This window comes from Pyrgilauda ruficollis, unplaced genomic scaffold (genome assembly GCF_017590135.1).
Source record: "Pyrgilauda ruficollis isolate IOZ18807 unplaced genomic scaffold, ASM1759013v1 scaffold78, whole genome shotgun sequence".
Taxonomy (NCBI): domain Eukaryota; kingdom Metazoa; phylum Chordata; class Aves; order Passeriformes; family Passeridae; genus Pyrgilauda; species Pyrgilauda ruficollis.
The window spans coordinates 417,877-439,464 of NW_024529710.1; the positions used below are offsets into that span (position 1 = coordinate 417,877).

The following is a 21,588-nucleotide window of genomic DNA, read 5'->3' on the forward strand; positions in this document are numbered from 1 at the left end:
ACTTAATGAATAGAAATGGAATAATCTGATCTTTTTCTGAGGCATTGTCTACCCTAAATTTTCAGTATTCTGTGTTTTTTCCAGCTTATTAAGTGAAAATTTTAAAACTTTGCTAATTGATACTCAGAGATGCTGTGCTGAGAAATGTAGAAAGATTTAATGATCCAATTTTTAAACACTGAAAGTGATGATTACAAAATATTACTAGCTTTCAACAGAAATGTTACTAAAGCATGCACTTGCATAAGTACTTACTTGCTACTGGCCTATGAAGAAATATCTTAAAGTCTATTTCATTGTCTTAACAGGTCATGATTTGTAAATTAAATATCTGGACAGATAACAAAAAAATCCTTAGTTAAGTGTTTTATTTTTTTGCTACAAATGCATGACAGAAGGTTGAAAAAATTTTACTAAATCTCAGTTTCCTAAAAACTCTCCTTGCAAACTAAGTCCTCCTTGAAAACTATTGTGTTTTCAGGAGACAGAACATCAGGGGCAGAACTGTTTGATTTTTTAAGGGCACATGGCCATAATCTGGATCTATAGAACACCTGGGGAAAATTATGTTCTAGAACGATTGCTCTCTAGGTATGTGGTCTGTGCCAAGCTGCATCAGCCTTCCTTGCTTGTGATTTAAGCCATGCACCCTGTTAGGCCTTACTCTGAAGGACATGAAGAATTTTGGGCTTTTGTGCTTTTTCCAGGGCAATGAGTCTTTCACACTTGAGTGATTCTTTCTTGCAACACAATATTTTCAAGGAATGCTGGACTTTATATACTTGACATATATTTGACATTTATAGACAAGCAGAGAATAACAGGCAGGCTGATCAGGGATCTGTCATCTTTATATATGCATTTTGGAAATTTTCTAATTGGGATTATAATTAGAGGAAAGTAGTTTGAAAACATAGGGGTAGTGGACTGGGGAAGGAATTTATATGTACATTAATACCATATGAAATGTAATATATGTTAGATTCATAAATACTCCATTAGCAAAATGACAGTAAAAGGAGGCTGAAAATATGCAAGTATGTCTTGGGTGTATACACTTAGAATAAGTGAATAAGATGTGATGGTATTTTTCCCCTCCTGATTTTGTATTACTGCATTGCCTGTGTTTCTTTGCAGATGGATGATGACAGAATGGACACCGTGTTCAAGGACATGTGGAAAAGGAACCCAGAACAGACAAGTAGCCTGCACACAGCAGCTCAGAAATGGGACCCTGATCAGAGCTAGGGAGAGGGATTGTCTGGGACCAAAGCCTGCATCTGCACAGCGCTGTGAAGGCCAGGACTGCATGACTGTGTGGGAGGCCGGAGTCTGGTCTGAGGTGCTGCATTTGTTTATACTCCAAATACTCCGTTGTCGTTATTTGTGCCTTAGTATTTTTTGGAAATAAGGTTTTTTTCACCATCAAGTGGCACAGTTTAGCCTAATGATTTTCACGGTCCTCATGCAATGTTTTGGCAAAGGGTTCAGGGGCTAGGAAAACCTGCTGTGTAGAGGTACTGCATTTTATCTAGTTAATGTTGTGCAACAGTCTCTTCTGGCCAGTTCAAAAGGACGTATAATCAAGTATGTCCTGTCTGTAGTACTGGGTAACTAGGGGGAAATGGAATTAAGGCACCACTTAAAGGCTACAAGACCTTGGGTTCAGAGTGGAAACATCTGGGATGTGCTTTTGTACCAAGGGATATTGATCAGCAGATGGTTGATGCCATCCTGCTTCAGAGAGGCTTTGAGGGGAGCCTTTGGCAAAAAAAAGGCATCTTCTTCCCTTCTTCTTTCTTCTCTGCTCTTTTTCCAAAGCAACAGCAATAGGCAAATGGGCTTGTAAGTAACACAATTTCACATATGTTGCATCCTGAAGTATTGCTACAAAATGTAATCATTGTTCAAAAAGCTTTATTAATTTAAGGTCTTTAAATGTGCTCATCCAGTTGGCTTTCTTCATCTTTGATTTTTTCTGAAATTGACTGACCATGGAGGAAGAAAAGTATTGTTCTCACGGCCATCTGGACAAGATGAAAGGCTTGATTTGGAACTTCTCATTTTATTGAAAGAGTAAAGGCAATTCTGATTGCTTCCCATACTAGAAGCTGTGCTATGAATCCCTCTGTGATCAAAATACAGATAGCAGCTTCTGAATGTGGGTGCAGTCCCTTCTTTGAATTGCTCTACTCAGCAGAACTCTTTGATCCCCAAGCAAGAAAGAGCTAACAAATAGGGAATGTTTTCAAATATGAAAAGCACATGCTAAGGTAGAGATAGGAGATGTAAATACCAGCAGTTTCTGGCATGGTGCACAGGTTTATGATGCGAGAGCTGGTTGTGAGAAGAAGGGCATCCATTTACAGAGATGAGTAAAAGAAATACACAGATTGTTTTGTCAGTTTATTTTACTTCAGAGATGAGAAAAGAGAGAGCATGTTGTTGTTGGAAGCAATAAATATTTTTTGAAGAGCGAGGTATTTCCCATGGCCATTCCTACTATCACCGTTATGTAGGAAGCTGACCATTACTGCTTCCTGTGGTTATAATCAGCTTGGCAGAGGAGAGTTTTGAACTTCAAGCAGTGGGATGATCAAAAGCAGTGATAATGTTTTGAGAAGGAAATGGCATCATTTTTGGCTCTGTAAGTGGGAATGGTAAAAAAACCCCATAGATTAGGACCTTCTGAGCAACTTGAAAAGAGCTTTCACATGCTGACAATATAGTGACTTTGAATTTTGAAGTTCAGTCTGGATTCTTGCATAGTTTTACAGTATTTACTTTTCCATTCTACATTTTTTTCCTCCTCCCAAAAAAAGCTGTTGGACACTAACAGAGCTTTTCTTAAGTTGCTTCATATCTTATTCCTATGAACATTATTTTGATTTTGTTTCATTGTATTTCCTTTCATTGGAAGAAGAAAGATTGCCTAATATTTTTGGTGTAACATTTTGCATTCACTTAATCATAACTTCTTGCATATTTTCTTATTCAAAAGCCTATTCTGTCCTTAAGCAAGTAATTTTTTATCTAATTTTAGTAAAAATTAATCAATTATCATTCTGTCCCCTGAGGAATTTTTGTTCAGTTTTTATTTTTTAATAAATCTAGTTTTGATGCTATTGAAGGCTGGAAGTTAAGAGATCACTGAAGCTGTGAAATATTTATGCTGACCTGGCAGAAGTCATATAGAAGGGGATGAAATGGGGTAAGTGAATTTTGTAGAAATCTGAAAAACCATTTTTTCCAACAGTGCTCTGTAAAGTGTGGTAAGGGAGTACGGCATCGGACTGTGAGGTGCACCAATCCACGCAAGAAATGTGTTTTGTCCACAAGACCTAAAGAAGCAGAGGACTGTGAGGACTATTCCAAATGCTATGTCTGGAGAATGGGAGATTGGTCTAAGGTGAGTAATCCTTGATACTAGTGGCTCCAAGCATCGCACATTTTACAAGTTGAGTTCTTATCAAAAATGTACAGATGTCCCAGCTGAGGGAACAAGAAGGCTATAAACAAAAAAACCCTAAACTGGTAGTCACAGTGGGCCTACAGTATAAATAAAAATCAGGAATATGAAGTAAATGTAAGATAAATCTTCAATATAATCCAAATTTGTATTATCTTACTGTGTCAGTAGGCAGGCAAGCAGCTTCATAAACTGCAGCCCGCTCCAAACTTACCATTCACATATTTCGTTACTTTGTGTTTGCACACTTTATTTGTGGTTCCAGTAAAGTACACCCTCCAGCCTTATACAGTAGCACCTTTAGCCTCTTAAATTTCCACATAAACATTTTAGCATCTGGGAAGCATCTATTACTGTTTTCTTTTATTATTTTTTTATTATTATGGACACTCAACATAACTGTCATTACATTATTTCCTTGGCATATGTGTTCTGAGAGGTGGATAAGCATAGGCCAAACAGTAACAAACAATATTGGTTAGATCTGTGATTGGCCTTCAATGTCCAATAGAGTTTTGTAAAACCCAAAATATGCTAAAATTCTGAAGTTGAACCTTGTCAAGGTTTTCTCTTGCTGTATCACAGGCCACACTTTAGCAGAAAGATTGTAATATTTTTTTATTTCCTTTGTTTCTCTTCATAACTTTGCACACAACACTTTTACTTTCAGCACCTAACATTATTGCAGCATTTTTTTTAACTTGCTTGTATGGAGAAGTATTTAATGTATTTTTAGTTGTCTTTCATGTGATGTAGGAGCTGGAAACAAGGACTAAAGCCAGTAGTGTATGGCTAGCCAGCCTTCCAAGAATTAGCTGCAAGTACTCTGTGAGTAACTAGCTACTTCAAAAGCACATAGTATAACCATTAATTTTTTTAAACAACAGAAGCAACTAACTTTCAGTAGCCGTATTACTTTTACAAGAAGATATGTTTGGCAATAACGTTTAGTATTTCCATTTATCTACTAAATAACTACGGTTAAAACCTGCCTCATTTAGCATTAGCAGCAGTAGGAAGTAAACCATGGAGAAATGACCATCTGCTTTCTTAATTGAAGCAGTCATTCAAATTAGGGTTGCTGAGGTTGCTGTGTGGGTATGCTGAGACAGTTACACTGTGTTCCCAGTGCCCTCTGGAGTGAAGAACTTCATCCTCTCAGTACTTTTCACAAACAACCATGTCATAGATGAGTGTACAAAAACTTATATTTTTCTTATATTTACTGGCAATTTTGTATTTCCTGCTCTTCTCCTACAGAGTCAAAGCTGTAACACTGTCACCTAAGCTGCACTTTGAACTTCAAAAATTAGGACACAAGGAATTATGGAATTGGCAAAATCTTTTGAACAGTTAACATACACTCTGACTGTGACTTGTGCAGCAGAGATTTTCCAAGATTTATACTAAAAAATACATACCATGATTCCTCTACAGAGACGCAAGTTCAATTTAAAATATATTTGGATGTCGATTTCTTTTCTCTGTTACTCTTCTGTTCCATTGAAGCAGTACATAGCAATATGAGGTCATGGCATACATGTTAATATGTCTACAGTGGTGAGAACAAATGAAAAACTCAGATAAATGTTAATCTTTGCTCTGTTTGTTTCTAACCCAGAGGTTCAATGCAGCCTTCTGTGTTTGCAATGCAGCCTTCTGTGTTTGCAGTTCTTACTCTTTAGGCTTGTTCTTGACATTGACAGAAGTCTGTTCCTTTGAGCAGAGCCAAATTCTCTCTAGCTAATGCCAAGACTTAACTTGAAAAATTTAGATGACGCTTCTCACACATTGAAACAAGAGGCCTAATATCTTTACTCCCTTTTCTGTTTCCTTTGAACTCCTAAGACATAATTTTAAATTAAGCTTACATTGCACTATTACTGAAAAGATAACATGATTAATAATTATGGAGTGCTGTAATAAAGTTAATTTGTTTTATTGGTGTAGTCACATAAAAATCAAATAAAACAATTTTTGAGCTCTATGTTTTAACAATACCAAGATCAAAGAAAATGTGACCAAAATTCCAAGCTCCAACAGATCAATTGTGGAGCTAGTAATCCTTCTAAAACTCAGTCTAAAAGAAGTCTGTACCACTTGGCCTGTGTGCAACATTTTACTCTGTAATGGTGTTTAAGTCAGTACACTGGGTCAATATGCTAAAAATTGTTGTTTGTAACATCACTCAGGCTCTGTGCCTGCCTTTGTGAGGAGTATAGGTATGATGAGAAAGGAAAGAATAAAAGCTCGAAATGAGCTTCCGGAGGCAGTACCTAGCAACTTTACCAATGACATTATATTTTCCCAGCAAATGCCATCCATGGCATATCCTAATTAACAATGTGTGAGGTACCTTCAAATGAGGAATGCTTACAGACCATAGCTGTTCTAGCACCAGCTAAGGCAAGGTGTTGTTAGCAACAGTGTCCCTTGCTAAGCTGCCCACTGACTACCCATTTCAAAGCCATACAAGGACAGGATCATGCTCAGAGGCATTCATCGCCTAAGTATAAACAGATAGGCTGAGGAGAGGTGAAATTAAATTCATGTGAACTGCATGTTTACACGTCTGCACAGCTTACAAAAGAACACATCATTGTAGAAGTCATTCTCCAAAAAACCACTTACATTTCAACAGCATAGGGTGCTCAAAGGGCGTGCTACAGTACTTTATGTAGGAAAATATGTTTAATTTTTTTCTGCTACTATCACACTTTTCAGATCATTTTCAGAATAAATGAAGCATGAGAAGCAGGATGAATTTTGGAACAGAATAATTTGGAAAGTGGGTATTGAAAATGGTAATTTGAAGCTTTGATGTAATATTATATCATTCAGCAAGGAAAAATAGGATCAAAAGTCCAGACAACAAGCTAGAATTTAGAAACAGCAATTTGTAAGATGAAGAGATACACAGTATGTGTCTACAGGGGATCGGAGAAGATAATGTGGTGTAAGTTGTAATAAAGATTGGAAAAAGAAACTAAAGATGGAGTAGCAGCAGAATTTCAAAATAGTATCTATGTGTTATACCAGAGATCCTGAGAAGCCAAATATGACATCTGGGGTAGTGGTCCCAATGGTTGGCATGCAGTTCACATTGTCTGTAGCCTGAAGAAGCAAAAACATGAAGCAAAAGTTAATCTCCTACTTTTTTTTCCACTGAGTCTGGAAGGGCATCTGAGGCAACTGCTTAGTTTTTACACCAATGAATCCCAGAATGGGCCGGGTTTCATGGCATATTCCAAATTATTTATTTCAGACAGTACATGCAGTGCTCCCTAGAAGGCGTGTGTGTGTGTAGTCAGAGGAAGTCAAGGCTCCAGCTGGTAGGGGGAGACAGATTCACAGAGAGATCTACTGAGGGGCACACAATGCAGATGTCAGTGATAAGGATTGTGTGCCTTCTGCCCCAATCAAAGATCATGTGTAAATGGAGAGAGGTAAATGCCCACAAACTTTTTTTACTAACTATTCAAGAGCACGGGATGTTCAACCTTCATTTTGTGTGCTTAAATATTTAAACAGACTCTAAATTTCCACAGCAAACAAATTCAACTGATCTCCTCCAATTAAAAAAAAAAAAAAAAGGATCATATTAATGTTATGATTTTACTGACAAGGGAATTAGCCTTGGTTTCTTTCCTTGGATTCCCATCCAAACTTATTAATCTCTTTTAGATTCCTGGAATGGAATAGTGCTGGCCATGGGTCAAAATATAACACTTTCAGTAGACGTATGGACAAAGCAATTATGCAATGTGAAATAATAGAAGTTAAAATAATAATATAATCAAGTCAATAGTTCTCCCATGGTAGTGGGAGAACTATATAATCAAATAAATAATGAAAAGAAAAAGAAAGAAAAAAATTTAAATCCACCTCATAATACATACTCTGATTTTCCCTCTGTGTCCTAGGAGAGGGTATTAAGCAGAAGTTACCACCATTATACATTACCTTTTATGTTTCCATCAAGAGTGGACAAGTTAGTTCCCAAAATGACCTTAACAAGGAGTACAAGATGGTATAGTGCAGAAAGAAGGGTGCCTGTGCAGAAAACCAACCTCATAGCCTGGAAGATGGCAGCATGTAGTGAGGCAAATGCAGCCCTGTGTTTAACTGTGTCTGTACAACCACAGTCTTGCCACACAATGTACAGCGTGCTGCACAGTGCCACCTGAAGGAGCAGTGTGGGGAAGAAGGAGGTTCACTTACACAACCACTCCTGTGTCTCTGACACTGTCTGATGGAGAAGGAAAAGGGTAACGCTGATGCATTATTCAGCAATTGAACGAAATTGTTTTGGACTCTGATGATTTTAACAAGTGGTTTCCAGGGAAGCAGGTTGAGATGTCTTCTGTAGAGATACAAATCTGTAGTGAAAAGATTGACTTCTAAATCACCTTCATAAACCTGAGCAGTTAGAGGAAGTCTAGGAATTCCAAAAGAAATGAGATCTAAAATATCCTAGCTTAACAAGCTAGGGTTTTTTACTCCCTGGTAGCAGAAATAAAATGATAAAAATACTGCTCAAATAGATTATTGATAACATTATAAATAAGTTTTGTTTTATTTTAATTTTTAATTTCCTAGCAATATTTCAGAATGAAACATTGTTGCTATTAGTATGCAGCCATTGACTTTGAATCTTTAGGCAGCTCTATAAATTTTCTGCATGCTGATTCCCACCAAATATTCTGTGGTTTTACCAACAGACTGAAACCTTTGCTATAAACAAAGCAGTGGAGCTGCTATTTCTTGTACCAGATGTTGGCGCTCTTTGAAATTGATAAGCATGATTGACTGGGTGTAGTGATCCCTGGGAAGGCCAGATAAAGGAGAAATTCTGTGTCATGCACCACATGTCATATTCCACTAATGTGGAAGTTACAGAGAGTATCATTTGCAGTTTTCCATCACCAAGGAGGTGATGCTAATATCTTCCAAGTTGTTGTATTACAGTGTATACCCCAGCAGATACAAATTTCCAAACTTTTCTGCTTTGGAGTTTTACAGTGCTAGGCCGTGCATTACTGCTGCAGGGCAGTGCATTTACATATGCACACACATGCATATAAAATAGATAATAAGTGAAGGAAGCCATTCTTGGGAATTGCTGAAGAGAAGTAATGTCCTTCATATGCTATGTGCTTTCCCAGAAATGCCTGCCAGTTTTTGTTGAGGACACTGGGGTCTTTGAACAGTCGATCTTCTGGAAGGCTGGTGTGTATTTTCAGCAGTTAGATAAATGGTGCTCAGACTTGGTGAATTAGGCATTCTTTTCCCTGGTGTATCTCCATATCTAAGGTCATCTCGCTTTTTCTAAATTTTCCTCAGTATCTCTGACTCTGTCATCTTCCAATGCATAACTCCTACAGCTGATTAACTTGGGTTCTGTTAAAATTTATGTAATCCATTTTTTCTTGTGGGACATAGCTGATTTTTGTTGGTTTTTTTTATTATTTCATGTTTCTGTTACCCTGTATTTCATGCAGCTAAAGAACATACTGCCTCATTCTTGTGGGTAAACTTGATATTCTATGAAATTCTTGTTTTATTTCAAAATATTTATTGTTTGGTTTTCATTATTTTGTTTTAATCTATGGGTTTGTCACTTTTTGCTGTTTTCTGATCGTTTATGACAAGGCAAAAGATGAAAATACTTTAAAAATGTAAGAAATAACTGAATCTTGAAAAATTATTTTGAAATAGTTGTTTCAGAGGCTGTCTTGAGCAGAGCAACAATGAAACAATAGAGTTTTCAGTCTTCAAAGCAGTAAGGAGAGGGGACAACAGAACTGCCACCTTGTACTTCCAGAGGGCAGATTTTGGCTTGTTTAGAAGACTGATTGACTGAGTCCCTTGAGATGCAATCCTGAATGGCACAGGAATCCAGGAAGGCTAGTCATTCTTCAAGAAAGAAATCTTAAAGGTGCAAGAGTTGTCTGTCCCCTTGTGCTGAAAAATGAGCTGACTGCCTTGTTTGAACAGAGAGCTTTGACTGTAACTTGGGTGGAAAAAAGAGTTTATGACCTTTGGAAGAAGGGGCAGGTATATTCAGAAGCTCTACAAGGATGCTGTGAGGTTATGCAGGAGGAAAATTAGAAGGGTCAAGGCCCACCTAGAGTTTAATCATCCTACTGCTATAAAAGACAACAAAAAATGCATCTATAAATGTATGTCCGACAAAAAAGGAGGGCTAAGGAGAATCTCCATCCTTTATTGGATGCAAAGGAAAACATAGTGACAAAGGATGAATAAAAGGTTGAGGTGCTTTTTATGTTCTTTACCTCAGTCTTTAGTATTAAGACCAGTTGTTCTGCAGGTGCCCAGCCCCCTGAGCTGAAAGACCGGGATGGGAAATAGAACCAAACCTATTTCATAATGGAAAGGATAAATAGTCAGTGACCTGCTCCATCACTTAGACAACTCTGTGAGGGATACACATGAGGATAGTGAGGAAGCTGGAAGAAGGATCCAGGGAGGTACAGGCCTGTCAACTTTACCTCAGTGCCGGGGAAGGTCAGGAGATGATCATCCTGAGTGACATCATATAGCATGTGCTGAACCTGCATGATCAGGCCCACTCAGTATATGGGTTTATTAAAGGCAGTTTTTGACTAACCTGATCTCCTTCTAGACAGGGTTATCCCCCTAGTGGATGAAAAAAACGCTGTGGATGTTGTTTACCTGGACCTAAGCCTTTGACACTGTCTCCCATAGCATTCTCCTGGAAAAGCTGGCAGCCCATGGCTTGGACAGGTGTTCTCTTTGCTGAGTTAAGAGCTATCTGTGTGGCTGGACCCAGAGAGGAGTAAGAGGTGCTCCCTGGAGCTCAGTGTAGGGCCAGTCCTGTTTGACATCTTTATCGATGATCTGGACAGGGGGATCAAGTGTACCCTCAGTAAGTTCACAGACAACACCAGTTTGCATGGGAATGTTGACTTGCTGAAGGTAGAAAAGCTGTGCAAAGGGATCAGACATACTGAATTTGTGGGCTGAGGCCAGTGGTACGAGCTTCCACAAGACCAAGTGGTGGATTGTGTACTTGGATCACAGCAACCCCAGGCAGTGCTCCAGGCTGGGGCGGAGTGTCTGGAATGCTGTCTGGCTGAAAAGGACCTGGGGGTGCTGGTCAACAGTGACTGGACATGAGCCATCTGTGCCCAGGTGGCCAAGAAGGCCGATGGCATCCTGGTCTGTGGCAGCAATAGTGTGGCCAGCAGGGCCAGGGCAGTGATCATCCTCCTGTGCTTGGCACTGGTGAGGCTGTTGGGGTTTGAGCCCTTCACTGTAAGAAAGATATTGAAGTGTTGGAGCATGTCTAGAGAAGGGCAACAGAGGTGAAAAGCCTGGAGTACAAGTCCTGTGAAGGGTGGCTGAGGGAGCTGGGGCTGTTTAGCCTGGAGGAAAGGAGGCACAGAGTAGACCTTTTCTCTCTCTGTACAACTCACTCCGAGTTTGTAGTGAGGTGGGTTCAGTCTCCTCTCCCAGGTAACAAGGGAACGAGAGGAAATGGCCTCAAGATGAGCCAGCAGAGGCTCAGATTGAATATTAGGGAAAAGATCCTCAGCAAAAGGGTTATCAAGCATTAGAACAGACTGCCCAGGCAAATAGTGGAGTTGCTATGTAGTTGAGTTACTTAGGGACATGGTTTAATAATGGACATGGCAGTGCTGAGTTAGTGGTTTGTCAATAATCTTAAAGGTCTTTTCCAGGTTAACTGATTCTATTATTTTATTCTTGTATTTCAGCTAAATAATGAGTTCAGTTTCCTTGTAAATTTTTATGTTTTGTTTTTTTTAGTATCTTTCATAGCCATTTAGGTGAGTCACCTGCTATTTCAGATCATCATTGTTTAAAATTTGGTAGATAGAGTGATTGGAAGTAAAGTCATTATCAGAAAAGAACTCTTTCATTTATTCAACCTACTCGAAAAACTTGAAAGTGCTACATAAAGTGATGATATTTAAAGGACAGTGCTTCATTCTATGTTGAACAGAAGAGCTTTTTGACATATGTTTCTTTGATTTCTGAAAAGTAAATAGATAAAATAGAAATTTTTAAAAGAAAGGGTTTTCTTGGAGGTTTCATTTTCCCTCATTTGAAATTTCCTTTGTGTCCTTAGTGGGTTCTGTGACCTGTCTTTTCATTAGAAATACTGTAATCCTTTAATTACCTCTTTGTGCTGTTGAGCTATGATTTTCCATGCCAGCTTTTCTACTGAGCATCAGGCTAGCATTGTCGTGTATGGTAATATAATTATATAGTCAAAGGCTAATATTTCAAATTAATTTTAAGAATTTGTTTTCATCATTCTAGAATAGCATACTCAACTAATTTAATCAGAAAGATAAAGGTAATTATGTAATGAAATCTAACTGTTTGCAGATTCTTGTTTGGATGTGTGATAGTCCTAATGAACAGATGGTCATCTCCTGCCAAAATACCATGCAATGATATCTCAGATATGAAAGTTTGAAATGTAATAATGTCTTGTTCATTGCTAAGCACTAGTGGCAGTAATATCCATGTGTGAGTCAGCACAGGCAGGCATCTGGGACAACCACAAATCCACAGCTAAAATTTATTTCTGTTTCCTTGCTAACAGAGGATCCCTGCAGCAGTGCCCAGGCAAAGGTGCACAAACAAGGCTAAAATCTGTAAAATCCACCAGTGTTATGATGTCAAATAGTATTTAGCAGTGTGTCTAAAGTCCAAAATAATAATAAATAACTATTTCAGGTGTACTTAAATTGCCTTAAAACTTGAATGTGTTTTTGTATTCAATATAGATTTATAGAAAGTATAACTACAAAATTTAAAATGGTGTGTACATACATCTGGAGCACATAGAGTAACTTGGCTTTCTGTTATGGTATTATAGGATTGTCCATGCTTTGATATAGGTCATTAATGATGAGAGAAAAATGCTGATGCCTTCCCTGATATCGGGGGAAATGGTAGGCTGTAATAGAGTTTCAGGTTTTTTACGGATTTGGACTCCAGGTTGTCTCTAACAAAACAAACTTGTGTCATTGGAATAATCCCAGTTTTTAAGCCGTTAAGTGCTTGATTGTGTTTCATTAATTCACCCAAGAAAGAAATTGGGCAATGGAACCTGGGTTTCATATGGAGACAAAGAATTCTCCACTTTCAAACTGAGTCCAGAGAGCCCATTCAGATTCAAGCCTATCCAACCCCACTATTGATTCAGAGTAGATAGGCATAGTAGTAGTGATATTCTGAAGAATAGATACATATATACTGACCTAGAAAAAATAAATTTCCTTTTGTAATCAGCTCATAAACTTTCAGTTGCTTCTTGTCTTGATACCAAAGGCAGTTTTGCCTCCTCTGCCAAACAACCAAATTGTTTTGCATGGGGCCTTAAAAAGGTTTGGGCGGGGGGGGAGGGATGGAAAAAGAGAGAGAGTGAGAGAGAGAAAATAAAGGTTCACATTCTTGAGATGAGGTGATGAGGATTTCCTCCATGGGAACCCTATCTCTAGTTTATCAAGGGAACTGGAGCTCTCTCTGTCTTAATTTAAAATCTTATTTCTTTTGGAATCTTATATCTTCTTACCCTGGGAAAAAGAGCTATAAAGAAAAAAATGGAGGGGCAGTGGGCAGAATAAGGAGAAAAAGAAGACTATAAGAAAAAATAAATAGGCACAACTCAAACTTGCTAAACTTAGAAGAAACCAAGAGCAGATACTTTTTTAGCTAAACTTAGCACAAGTTCTGAGTTTTAAATTTGGCATACTGAGGTGTTGGGTGTGTCAGAAATGAGGGAGGCAGAAAGACCTTCCTGGAAATGATGCATGTGAGAACTCAGACTCCATCTTATGCTTGCATCTGTCAGTCCCTCTTTTTGCTACACTATTAAGAAATGCCTTTATAACAAAAACAAACAAAAAAACCCAAAAAACAAAAAACAAAAAAAAAAACCAAAAACAAACAAACAAAAAAAAAAAAAAACCCTCAACTTCTATAAACTGCAAATTATTTGCTTGATTTAGATAATCTTTAAGAATATTGCCAAACTCAGTACAAAACCTTTGCTGAAAAAAAAATGCACCACATTATCTACTACCTGCCTTCAAATGCAAGCTTCATAAAAGACAAAACAGAAGAAGATTTTGCAAGTGTGTAAGCAAGTATGAATCCTGCTGCTAAAGTCTGATTGCTTGCTATTCTTGTTTCACACTCACTTCATGAAAAGGTTGAAACCGCTTAAAAGCTGGAACTGACGAACCTATACATAAATGATTAGGAATGCTCTGCTAATAATTTCCAGTAAAACTCATCACTGAGTGTCCTTAGAGGCACGCCAGCCTGCTTTGAATGCTACTTAGACTTGTAAAACCTTTTATTGAGCAGTCCACTTATTCTCAAAAATAAATTGTCCAAGTCAATTCTGTTAATACTGTCACAGATTGGCTTTTTCATTGTGGATTGTATCAGCCTCTTCAGTGGTTGCCTGTTGTCTTGGCAGAAAGACACATTTTGACTGTTACTGTCTGCCAGTGACAATTTTTCCCTTAATTTAGGAATTCCTACTTCTCATGAAGGCCAGCTGGAAGCAGCTAACACATTACAGCAACTTCCTCAGCTGTTGGCCTTGGGAATATGTATTCTCTCCAGAATATATATCTTTGGCAGGGAACAGAAAGAAGGAATCTTGGGTAGCGGGTGTGCATGCCAAGTGTAAGAATTGTTATATTTAACACCTAGGTTTCTGTCCTCGAAATTATATCTAAAAGAAGTTCAAAAGTTGGACAACATTCAAACAGGCTGATATTTTTTTAAGAAAAAAAGATTTTTTAAAAAATAGCTGTTAACTATCTTTACACAGGAATTTTTCTGTAAACTTTAACAAGAATGTTTTACATGTCTTGCTGCTTGAATGGTTTTACAGTACCTTTAGGACTGTGTCCAAGATGCACAGATTAACAGCCACATAAAAATCTCCTCTGGCTGTGTACTAGAACATTTAGTCTAAACCTTCAAATATGGTTGTCCTACAGGAATTTTTTGCTAATCAGCTACATGGCCTTAAAGTGTAGGTCATCTGAATAGTGAGAAGCAAAACGTAATTAACCTTTACAAAAATAAAGTATTGCAAGACTGACATGTGGAAAGATAGAGTGGGTGGGAAGAAGAACTATAGAAACGTATTCTTAATTCACTAATAATAAAAGCTGTGGGTTTGAATTAACCTGAAACCTGCTGAATTAATGAAAATGCTACATATTGGTTGGGAGTGGGCATTTTCTGTAAATCATATATATATATTTTATTTTTTTTACATATATATGTATATGTAAATCACATATATATATATGTGTGTGTGTGTGTATATATATATATGCACAAAAAAACTACAAGCAATTTTGACAGTTAAATTTATTTCTGATTGAATTCACTGATTAATGTGTAAAAGTGGAAATATTTCTATTTCTTTGAATTTGAAAGCTTTGTTAGAGTTCTAAACATGTGAAGACCAGAAGTATACAGAACCTATATGACTTCAGCTACATACCATAAGCGCTACCTAAAATGTGACAGCTGCATATCCAGTCAAAGGTATTTACATCAGATTGAATATTTGCAGTGAGAGAAATCCAAAGGTGAGTTAAGTTTGGGAGGCAGTTTTGGAAGGGTGCTTCAGCTTCAATGTACACATACATGTACAGTAAAATGAGTGTCAAAATGAGGGTTGGAGCTGTTGCTTAGAAGGTTCATCTGACTGATCTGCAGAAGCTGAGGTATGTCCTAGTAAAGCCAGAACAAGCCCATATCTTTTCAGGATAAAGAAGAAAAATACAAGTTACTTTTATTCTTCAAAATTCAGAGAAAATTACAGCAGCAGTTGGCTGATATGTTTGCAAGACAAACTCACATTTAAGATATGGACATCATGGACACAGAAACTTCACTATTTGTCTGTGTAGCTAGCATGTGCACTGCTAAATGCCTGATGCTTTCCCTGTTTCATACTATTTTAAATATAGGCTAATATAGCTAATAGCTAATATGAGCTTTTGTGTTAATTTTTTTTTTTCCTGGCTTCCAGTCAGTAGAATTCTTAATTTCAAAGTCAGACACTACTGGTGCTGCTGCTGCTGCTGTATGAACATAGAAGAGCACAGCATGCTTATCAGATCCCTCATTGATTTTAAAACCCTAGGTGTTTGGAGAAATCTTGCTTTACTTGCATGTTGACTAGGCTGGGTTTAAAAGTTTTGGATTGCAAATCACTGGGGTAATCCTGCTTCTTCTTGATGTTCCACAAGCATCTTACAAGGCCTAGTAAGTTCCCATTTTTTTTTAAATAAAAATAAATGCACTGTTAAAATTTAGTACATTTCTGTGAAAATAAAAGAACACAGAGCACAAATTTCTCTATTTCCTGCTTTGCCACGTATTTCCTATATGAACAGAAACATTTCATTTAATCATTTTGATGTGAGTTTCTGAAATTGTGATATTAATAGGCAGGTCAAGCAAGACGAATTGTCTTGATCTCTACATGTTGGGATGGAAAACTACGTTGTAATGCTTCATAACAACTGGAATATCTCACCAAGGCCAGCGCAGTCTCAGTTATTTAAAAGATATTAATTCACCAGTTAAGATTTTAATGTCAAATTCTTGCCAGATTCTGAATGGAAATTCAGACCTAAACACTGATTAGCTGAGAAATTTGTCTGTTTGTTGCTTGTTGTGTCAGTTGCAGTCACAACAAACTTTCAAGCCAGAGGTCATTGATGTAGAGAAGATGTGACTGCTGCCAGAGTGCTCTTCACAAAGGCACCTGCTTACATGAATTTTTTGGCATTACCAATTAGCAGATAAACCATTGGGACCCATTTTGTTATTGAAAGACTAGTCTTTTTCAAATCCCATTTTCCCCTCCAGTATTCCCGGTGGCTGGATTGCACCTACTTACTTTAGGATGACCTAAGGGCAAAGAAATTATTTTTTGAGATCTTATGTACCGGGTGCACCTGCCCATATCCTCCTTCTCTGCAGTGGACTAAAGGAGTACCACACACTTGCACATACTCTAACTTTGGTTGATAAACATACAAATCTTTGAAGGAAAAAAAATGTAATACTGCATGCAATATTACTCTAAATTAAGATCACTGTGATAACATTTAAAGATTAGCTTTCATTAGTAGAGATTTTCAACATATTAGCTTCATCGTATCACCTTCATTTTCCTTTTACTCTCACATTTGTTTTCTCTTTATGTTGTAGTTTTAGTTTTGTCTTTTTTTTCCACCTTTTTTTTAATTTTGCTTTTCCATTGTCTCAATTTTAACTTCATTAAAATATTCCAAAAATAAATATCTCTGAAACTAGGAGGAGAGGAATTTAAGGAGTGGTCAGAATTTCAGCAAGATTAAAATCTATATTCCATCTGCTATTGGGAATAAAATTCGTGTCGATATATGTGTGATTTTACATGTTGACCATGTGCATAATGTTGTCTGTTATAGGAACTCAGATTATTTTTAGCTGCAAAGAGAAAAGGCAGAGAATTCAAGAAGAGGAGCTCTGCTGAGAGACTTTTCTCATGCAATTTTACAGCAGTATACTAGATTTGATAGCATACTTTGAAAATAATTCAGTACTAACTGATTTCCCTCCTGTAAAGCAGTCCTTTGTGAAAACATCCAAGTGTATATCCTAGTCTTTTGTAATCTCTTGGAGTCTTATAGTCCAAAAGACAGGAGTCTCCCTTCTCTTGATGCACGTATTGGGGCACAAGCCCTCTATTTCCCGTTTAAATCTTAAAGCACGTGTAAATCTTTCTTCCACATAAGTGTTTAAAATGTCACTTAAATGCACACAGATAACCAAACCAAAGGATAAGGACTTGTTTAGTGTTCCACATAGTCAAAGTCTATTAAAGAAAACTATACTTCTCCATCTTCCTTTGAAGAAAACTATACTTCTCCATCTTGAGACAGGATGGCTGGGAAACATTTTTTGTTATAGCACCTTCTCCTTATCTTTCTTATTTCAGTTTTTTTATTTTCAGCTGCTTCTTGAAGCCTCTCAAGAAAATATATTCTGAATATTTATGTAATAAAAAATATTTAGAAAAACATTTTTAGGATTGCAGCCTGAGGTCTTAAATTATTCATTACAAGAAACTGATTAGTATTTGAAGATGTTCTATACAGAAAATTTCTGTAAAAATTGGTGAAATTTCTGGGTACTTGAGTCAAAATCACTGGAGGCTACGATAAAATTCTAATATGTAATTGTCGATAGATTTGTAGTTAAAGCAATAGCATGTGAGTCAAATGGACAGAAAAGTAATTCATGTCCTATGAAATTTTGTTCACAAAAAGTCAGAAAAGGCAAAAGCATATTTTGGTTTGGTTTTTGTTTTGATTGTTTGGAATAGATTTTGTAAGCATCTGTGCAGCACTGTCCAAGTTTTCACTCCAATATATTGTGTTACTGTGATAGAAGTAAAATGTTACCATTGTTACAGTGCTCAGTTGTTTTATATTCTTACCTCATTCTCTGTGGCAACAAGATGTCAAGATTGATTAAAGGCCAGGCATCATGTCTCGCACTCTGTTTTATTTGTGAGACACATGTGAAAACTTGAAGATGTGATGCAAAGACAGGAGGCATTAATTATGCTCAGCAGAAAGAGCACTTTTGCTGTGGTTAACTAATGACTTTATTAAATATTCTTCTCTCTGCACTATCTGTGACTGTTTTTACCATCACTGTAACCTCTAATAAGAGTAAATTTGTATATAGATATGAGAGAGTAACGTTTGCTTCCTCCAGGCACATTGCTGTATTTGAGTTTCATCACAGGCTCTGCAAAATGGACTTGGATAGCAATAGGATGCTGGAGTGAGTCCTTCAATTAGTACTGTTAATTAATTTGTGCTTTTAAAATTGATTTTCATTTAACTAAGGGAATATAATTCAAAAATATTGGAATGCTGACATCTGAAGAAGCAGCCACTCACTTCACGTGGACTGGTAATTTATGTTCATGATTACCGGCAAAAATACCTTTACAATGAATGTTCTTCTGTGTGTTCCAGTGCTCTGTCACCTGTGGCAAAGGAATGCAGTCTCGAGTCATCCAGTGCATGCACAAGATCACGGGAAGGCATGGCAATGAATGCTTTTCTTCAGAAAAGCCTGCAGCCTACAGACCCTGTCATCTCCATCCCTGCAATGAGAAAATTAATGTTAATACAATAACATCACCCAGGTTAGGTAAGCAGTCAAAGATGAAAATCTCTTTTCAGAGATTTTCTCCATACTCTCCATAAGTAGTGATGATCCCAGTTTAGAAACAGAAGTCAGGAGGTATTCAGGAGATTTAAATTTTGTGCAGAGACTGATCTTCCTGCCTCAGTACGTACATCAGAGACTGTAACTAAGAGTGGTGAAGGGTTTTGTTATCCAAGGAAGGACCTTATTATAAGACTGTATGATATTAAGGGAACAAAATGTCCCGTATGAAAATATATTTATATTAGAGACACTATAAACATATATGCTTTTATATATATTCACCCAATTTTATCAAATCTTTCTAAAATAAGAAAATACCTTCTTTTCTGTTCAAAAATGTTGCAAACTGTGTTCTCTTGATATTTGTGAGATCAAGGAGGCCCTTACTTGTTCTTTAAATACAAACAGCTTTTTCCACATGTCTTTAGTTCAAATCTACATCTATGCCTGATGTATTAGGATGTGTGAAGGAAAATTACTTTGGATGAAGAGATTTGCTGTACCTGGCAGAACTCAGGTCTATTCTGTTCTTAAAGAAATTATGTTATTATATAACTACAGAACTGTTAATTCTGGTAGTTTTTGTTTCCTAGTGCCTTGTTCATGATGATTACCATTAGTTCCCCTAAAAATTCGTCTGCATCTTGAGCATGACGAGAATATTCAAAGGCTTCTTCTAAGACAGCACACCTGCTCTGGCTGATCTTCCAGAGCCCTTGTTAAGATAAATCCTTCTGTCCAATAGATTACTCCCACGTGGAAAACAACACAAGCATTTCAGGCTGTGTGCAATAGTTCTTTTAAGACAGTGAAGCTTATTTCTCTTTGAGGTTTTTAACCTTTGAACATTTCTGCACAGTAGTCATTGTTGCAATTTGCTGTTGCTTATGGTCCTCTCCTTGCTCTTTCACTGTTTGAATGTTCCTCCCCTTTGTACTTTATCTTTCATTGTTCAGCTGGTCTCTCAGAAGCAAGATGCCATCTCCCCATCATTGATGATTTTCCTCTGATGAGGTTATATAAGCAGCTTTGTGTCACAGAGTCAAGTGAATCAGAAAGTCACACAAAAAATACAGTGTCAATTAAAATTTGACTTAATGTGAAGTGCAAAAAAAAAAAAAAGACAGGGGTATATTGTCACACAGAATCACAGAATAACTAGGTTGGAAGAGACCTTCAAGATCATCAAGTCCAACCCATGCCCTAAACACCTTAACTAGAACCGTGGCACCGAGTGCCATACCCAGTCTTTTTTTAAACGCATCCAGGGATGGTGATTCCACCACCTTCCCAGGCATGCCATTCCAACATTTTATCACTCTTTCTGTGAAAAACTTCTTTCTAATATCCAACCTGTACTTCCCATGTCACAGCTTAAGACTGTTTTCTCTCATTCTGACATTTGTTGCCTGGATAAAGAGACCAACCCCACCTGACTACAACCACCCTTCAGTAAGTTGTACAGAGCGATAAGGTCACCTCTGAGTCTCCTTTTCTCCAGGCTAAACACCCCCAGCTCCCTCAGTCGCTCCTCACAGGCCTTGTGTTCCAAGCCCCTCACCAGCCTCGTTGCCTCCTCCAGATGCACTTAAGCGTCTCAATGTCCTTCCCAAAGTGAGGGGCCAGAACTGGACACAGCTCTCAAGGTGTGACCTACTAGTGCCGAGCACAGGGGAAGGATGACCTCCCTGGGCCTGCTGGCCACACTGTCCTCATGGCATGGATTGTTTAGGACTGATATTAGTAATCTACAAATCAATGTCATCCAGCATGGAGTCAGAATCCAATCCAGTAGAAACCATAAAATCTCTGAAATACATAATGGAATGCTTCTCTTCAATATACTAATAATTTTGGCCTCCAGTTCCATTCATATCATGCAGTAGAGATTTTTTGAATTGGGGATAGGGCTAGTGAAAGCTGATGGGGATTGTGCCACCAGCTCTTTTACAAATTTCTCTTCTGTTACCATAGGAGATTAATTCAAGTCTGAGATTGACTTCTTTTTTCAGTGTTTGTGATGGGTTTTGGACAATATCTTGTTCTTGTGCCCTGTTTTTCACTGGGTTCCCGTTTTAATTCCATGTATGCACTACATATGCCAGTACTTAGTTATACTTGATATGTATAACTAAACGTGAAGAGTGCCAACTTCAGTGACACAATCCTTCTGTGATAAGCTGTGAGCTCCACTTACTCATGAGAAGACAGTCGCATGACATTAAACTAATTAAGTTTGATGCAACTTAACCCAATTTGTAAATCAAGCTGGCCTTAAAATTTTTTATGTTGAATATATTGACAACAGGAGGACAAGGGGAATTCATTCTTTTGTTAAATATCTACATCTATAACCCTCTTTCTTCCCCAGATACACTTCTTATGTCCTTGTCTCTTTTGATACATGATTCTTCACTAGTAAAGGCAACAGTAATGTATATTTGATTTTTCTGTTGTTGTTTCACAGCTGCTTTGACATTCAAGTGCCTAGGAGACCAGTGGCCTGTGTACTGCAGAGTGATAAGAGAGAAGAACCTCTGTCAAGACATGAGGTGGTATCAGCGATGCTGTGAGACATGCAGGGACTTTTATGCGCAAAAAATGCAACAAAAGAGCTGACCTCTGTCAGGCTGGCTGGCTCTCAGTTCTTTGCAATCTTATTATTTATAAACACACACACACACCCACACAGGCTTTTTCAGACCAAATATTATCAGATGACATATAATTTAATCAAATTAATTTATTTTTGCCTGCCAGACATCCTTAATGGTTTTGGTTAAACAGCCAACATGTTTTATCTTCTGACATTTTCATAATTA

At 37.5% G+C, this 21,588-nt stretch overlaps 1 protein-coding gene across 1 annotated transcript in view; it reads left to right on the forward strand.

The window, feature by feature from the left end:
* The window catches only part of ADAMTS19 (ADAM metallopeptidase with thrombospondin type 1 motif 19), a 126,139-nt gene extending 104,754 nt beyond the window's left edge, over window positions 1-21,385 (forward strand). The window contains exons 20-23 of the mRNA XM_041486733.1: window positions 1,138-1,342; window positions 3,257-3,409; window positions 18,568-18,745; window positions 21,234-21,385. Of these exons, the coding sequence (XP_041342667.1) occupies window positions 1,138-1,342; window positions 3,257-3,409; window positions 18,568-18,745; window positions 21,234-21,385 (688 nt within the window). The remainder of the gene's footprint in view (window positions 1-1,137; window positions 1,343-3,256; window positions 3,410-18,567; window positions 18,746-21,233) is intronic.
* The last annotated feature ends 203 nt before the right edge of the window (window positions 21,386-21,588 follow it).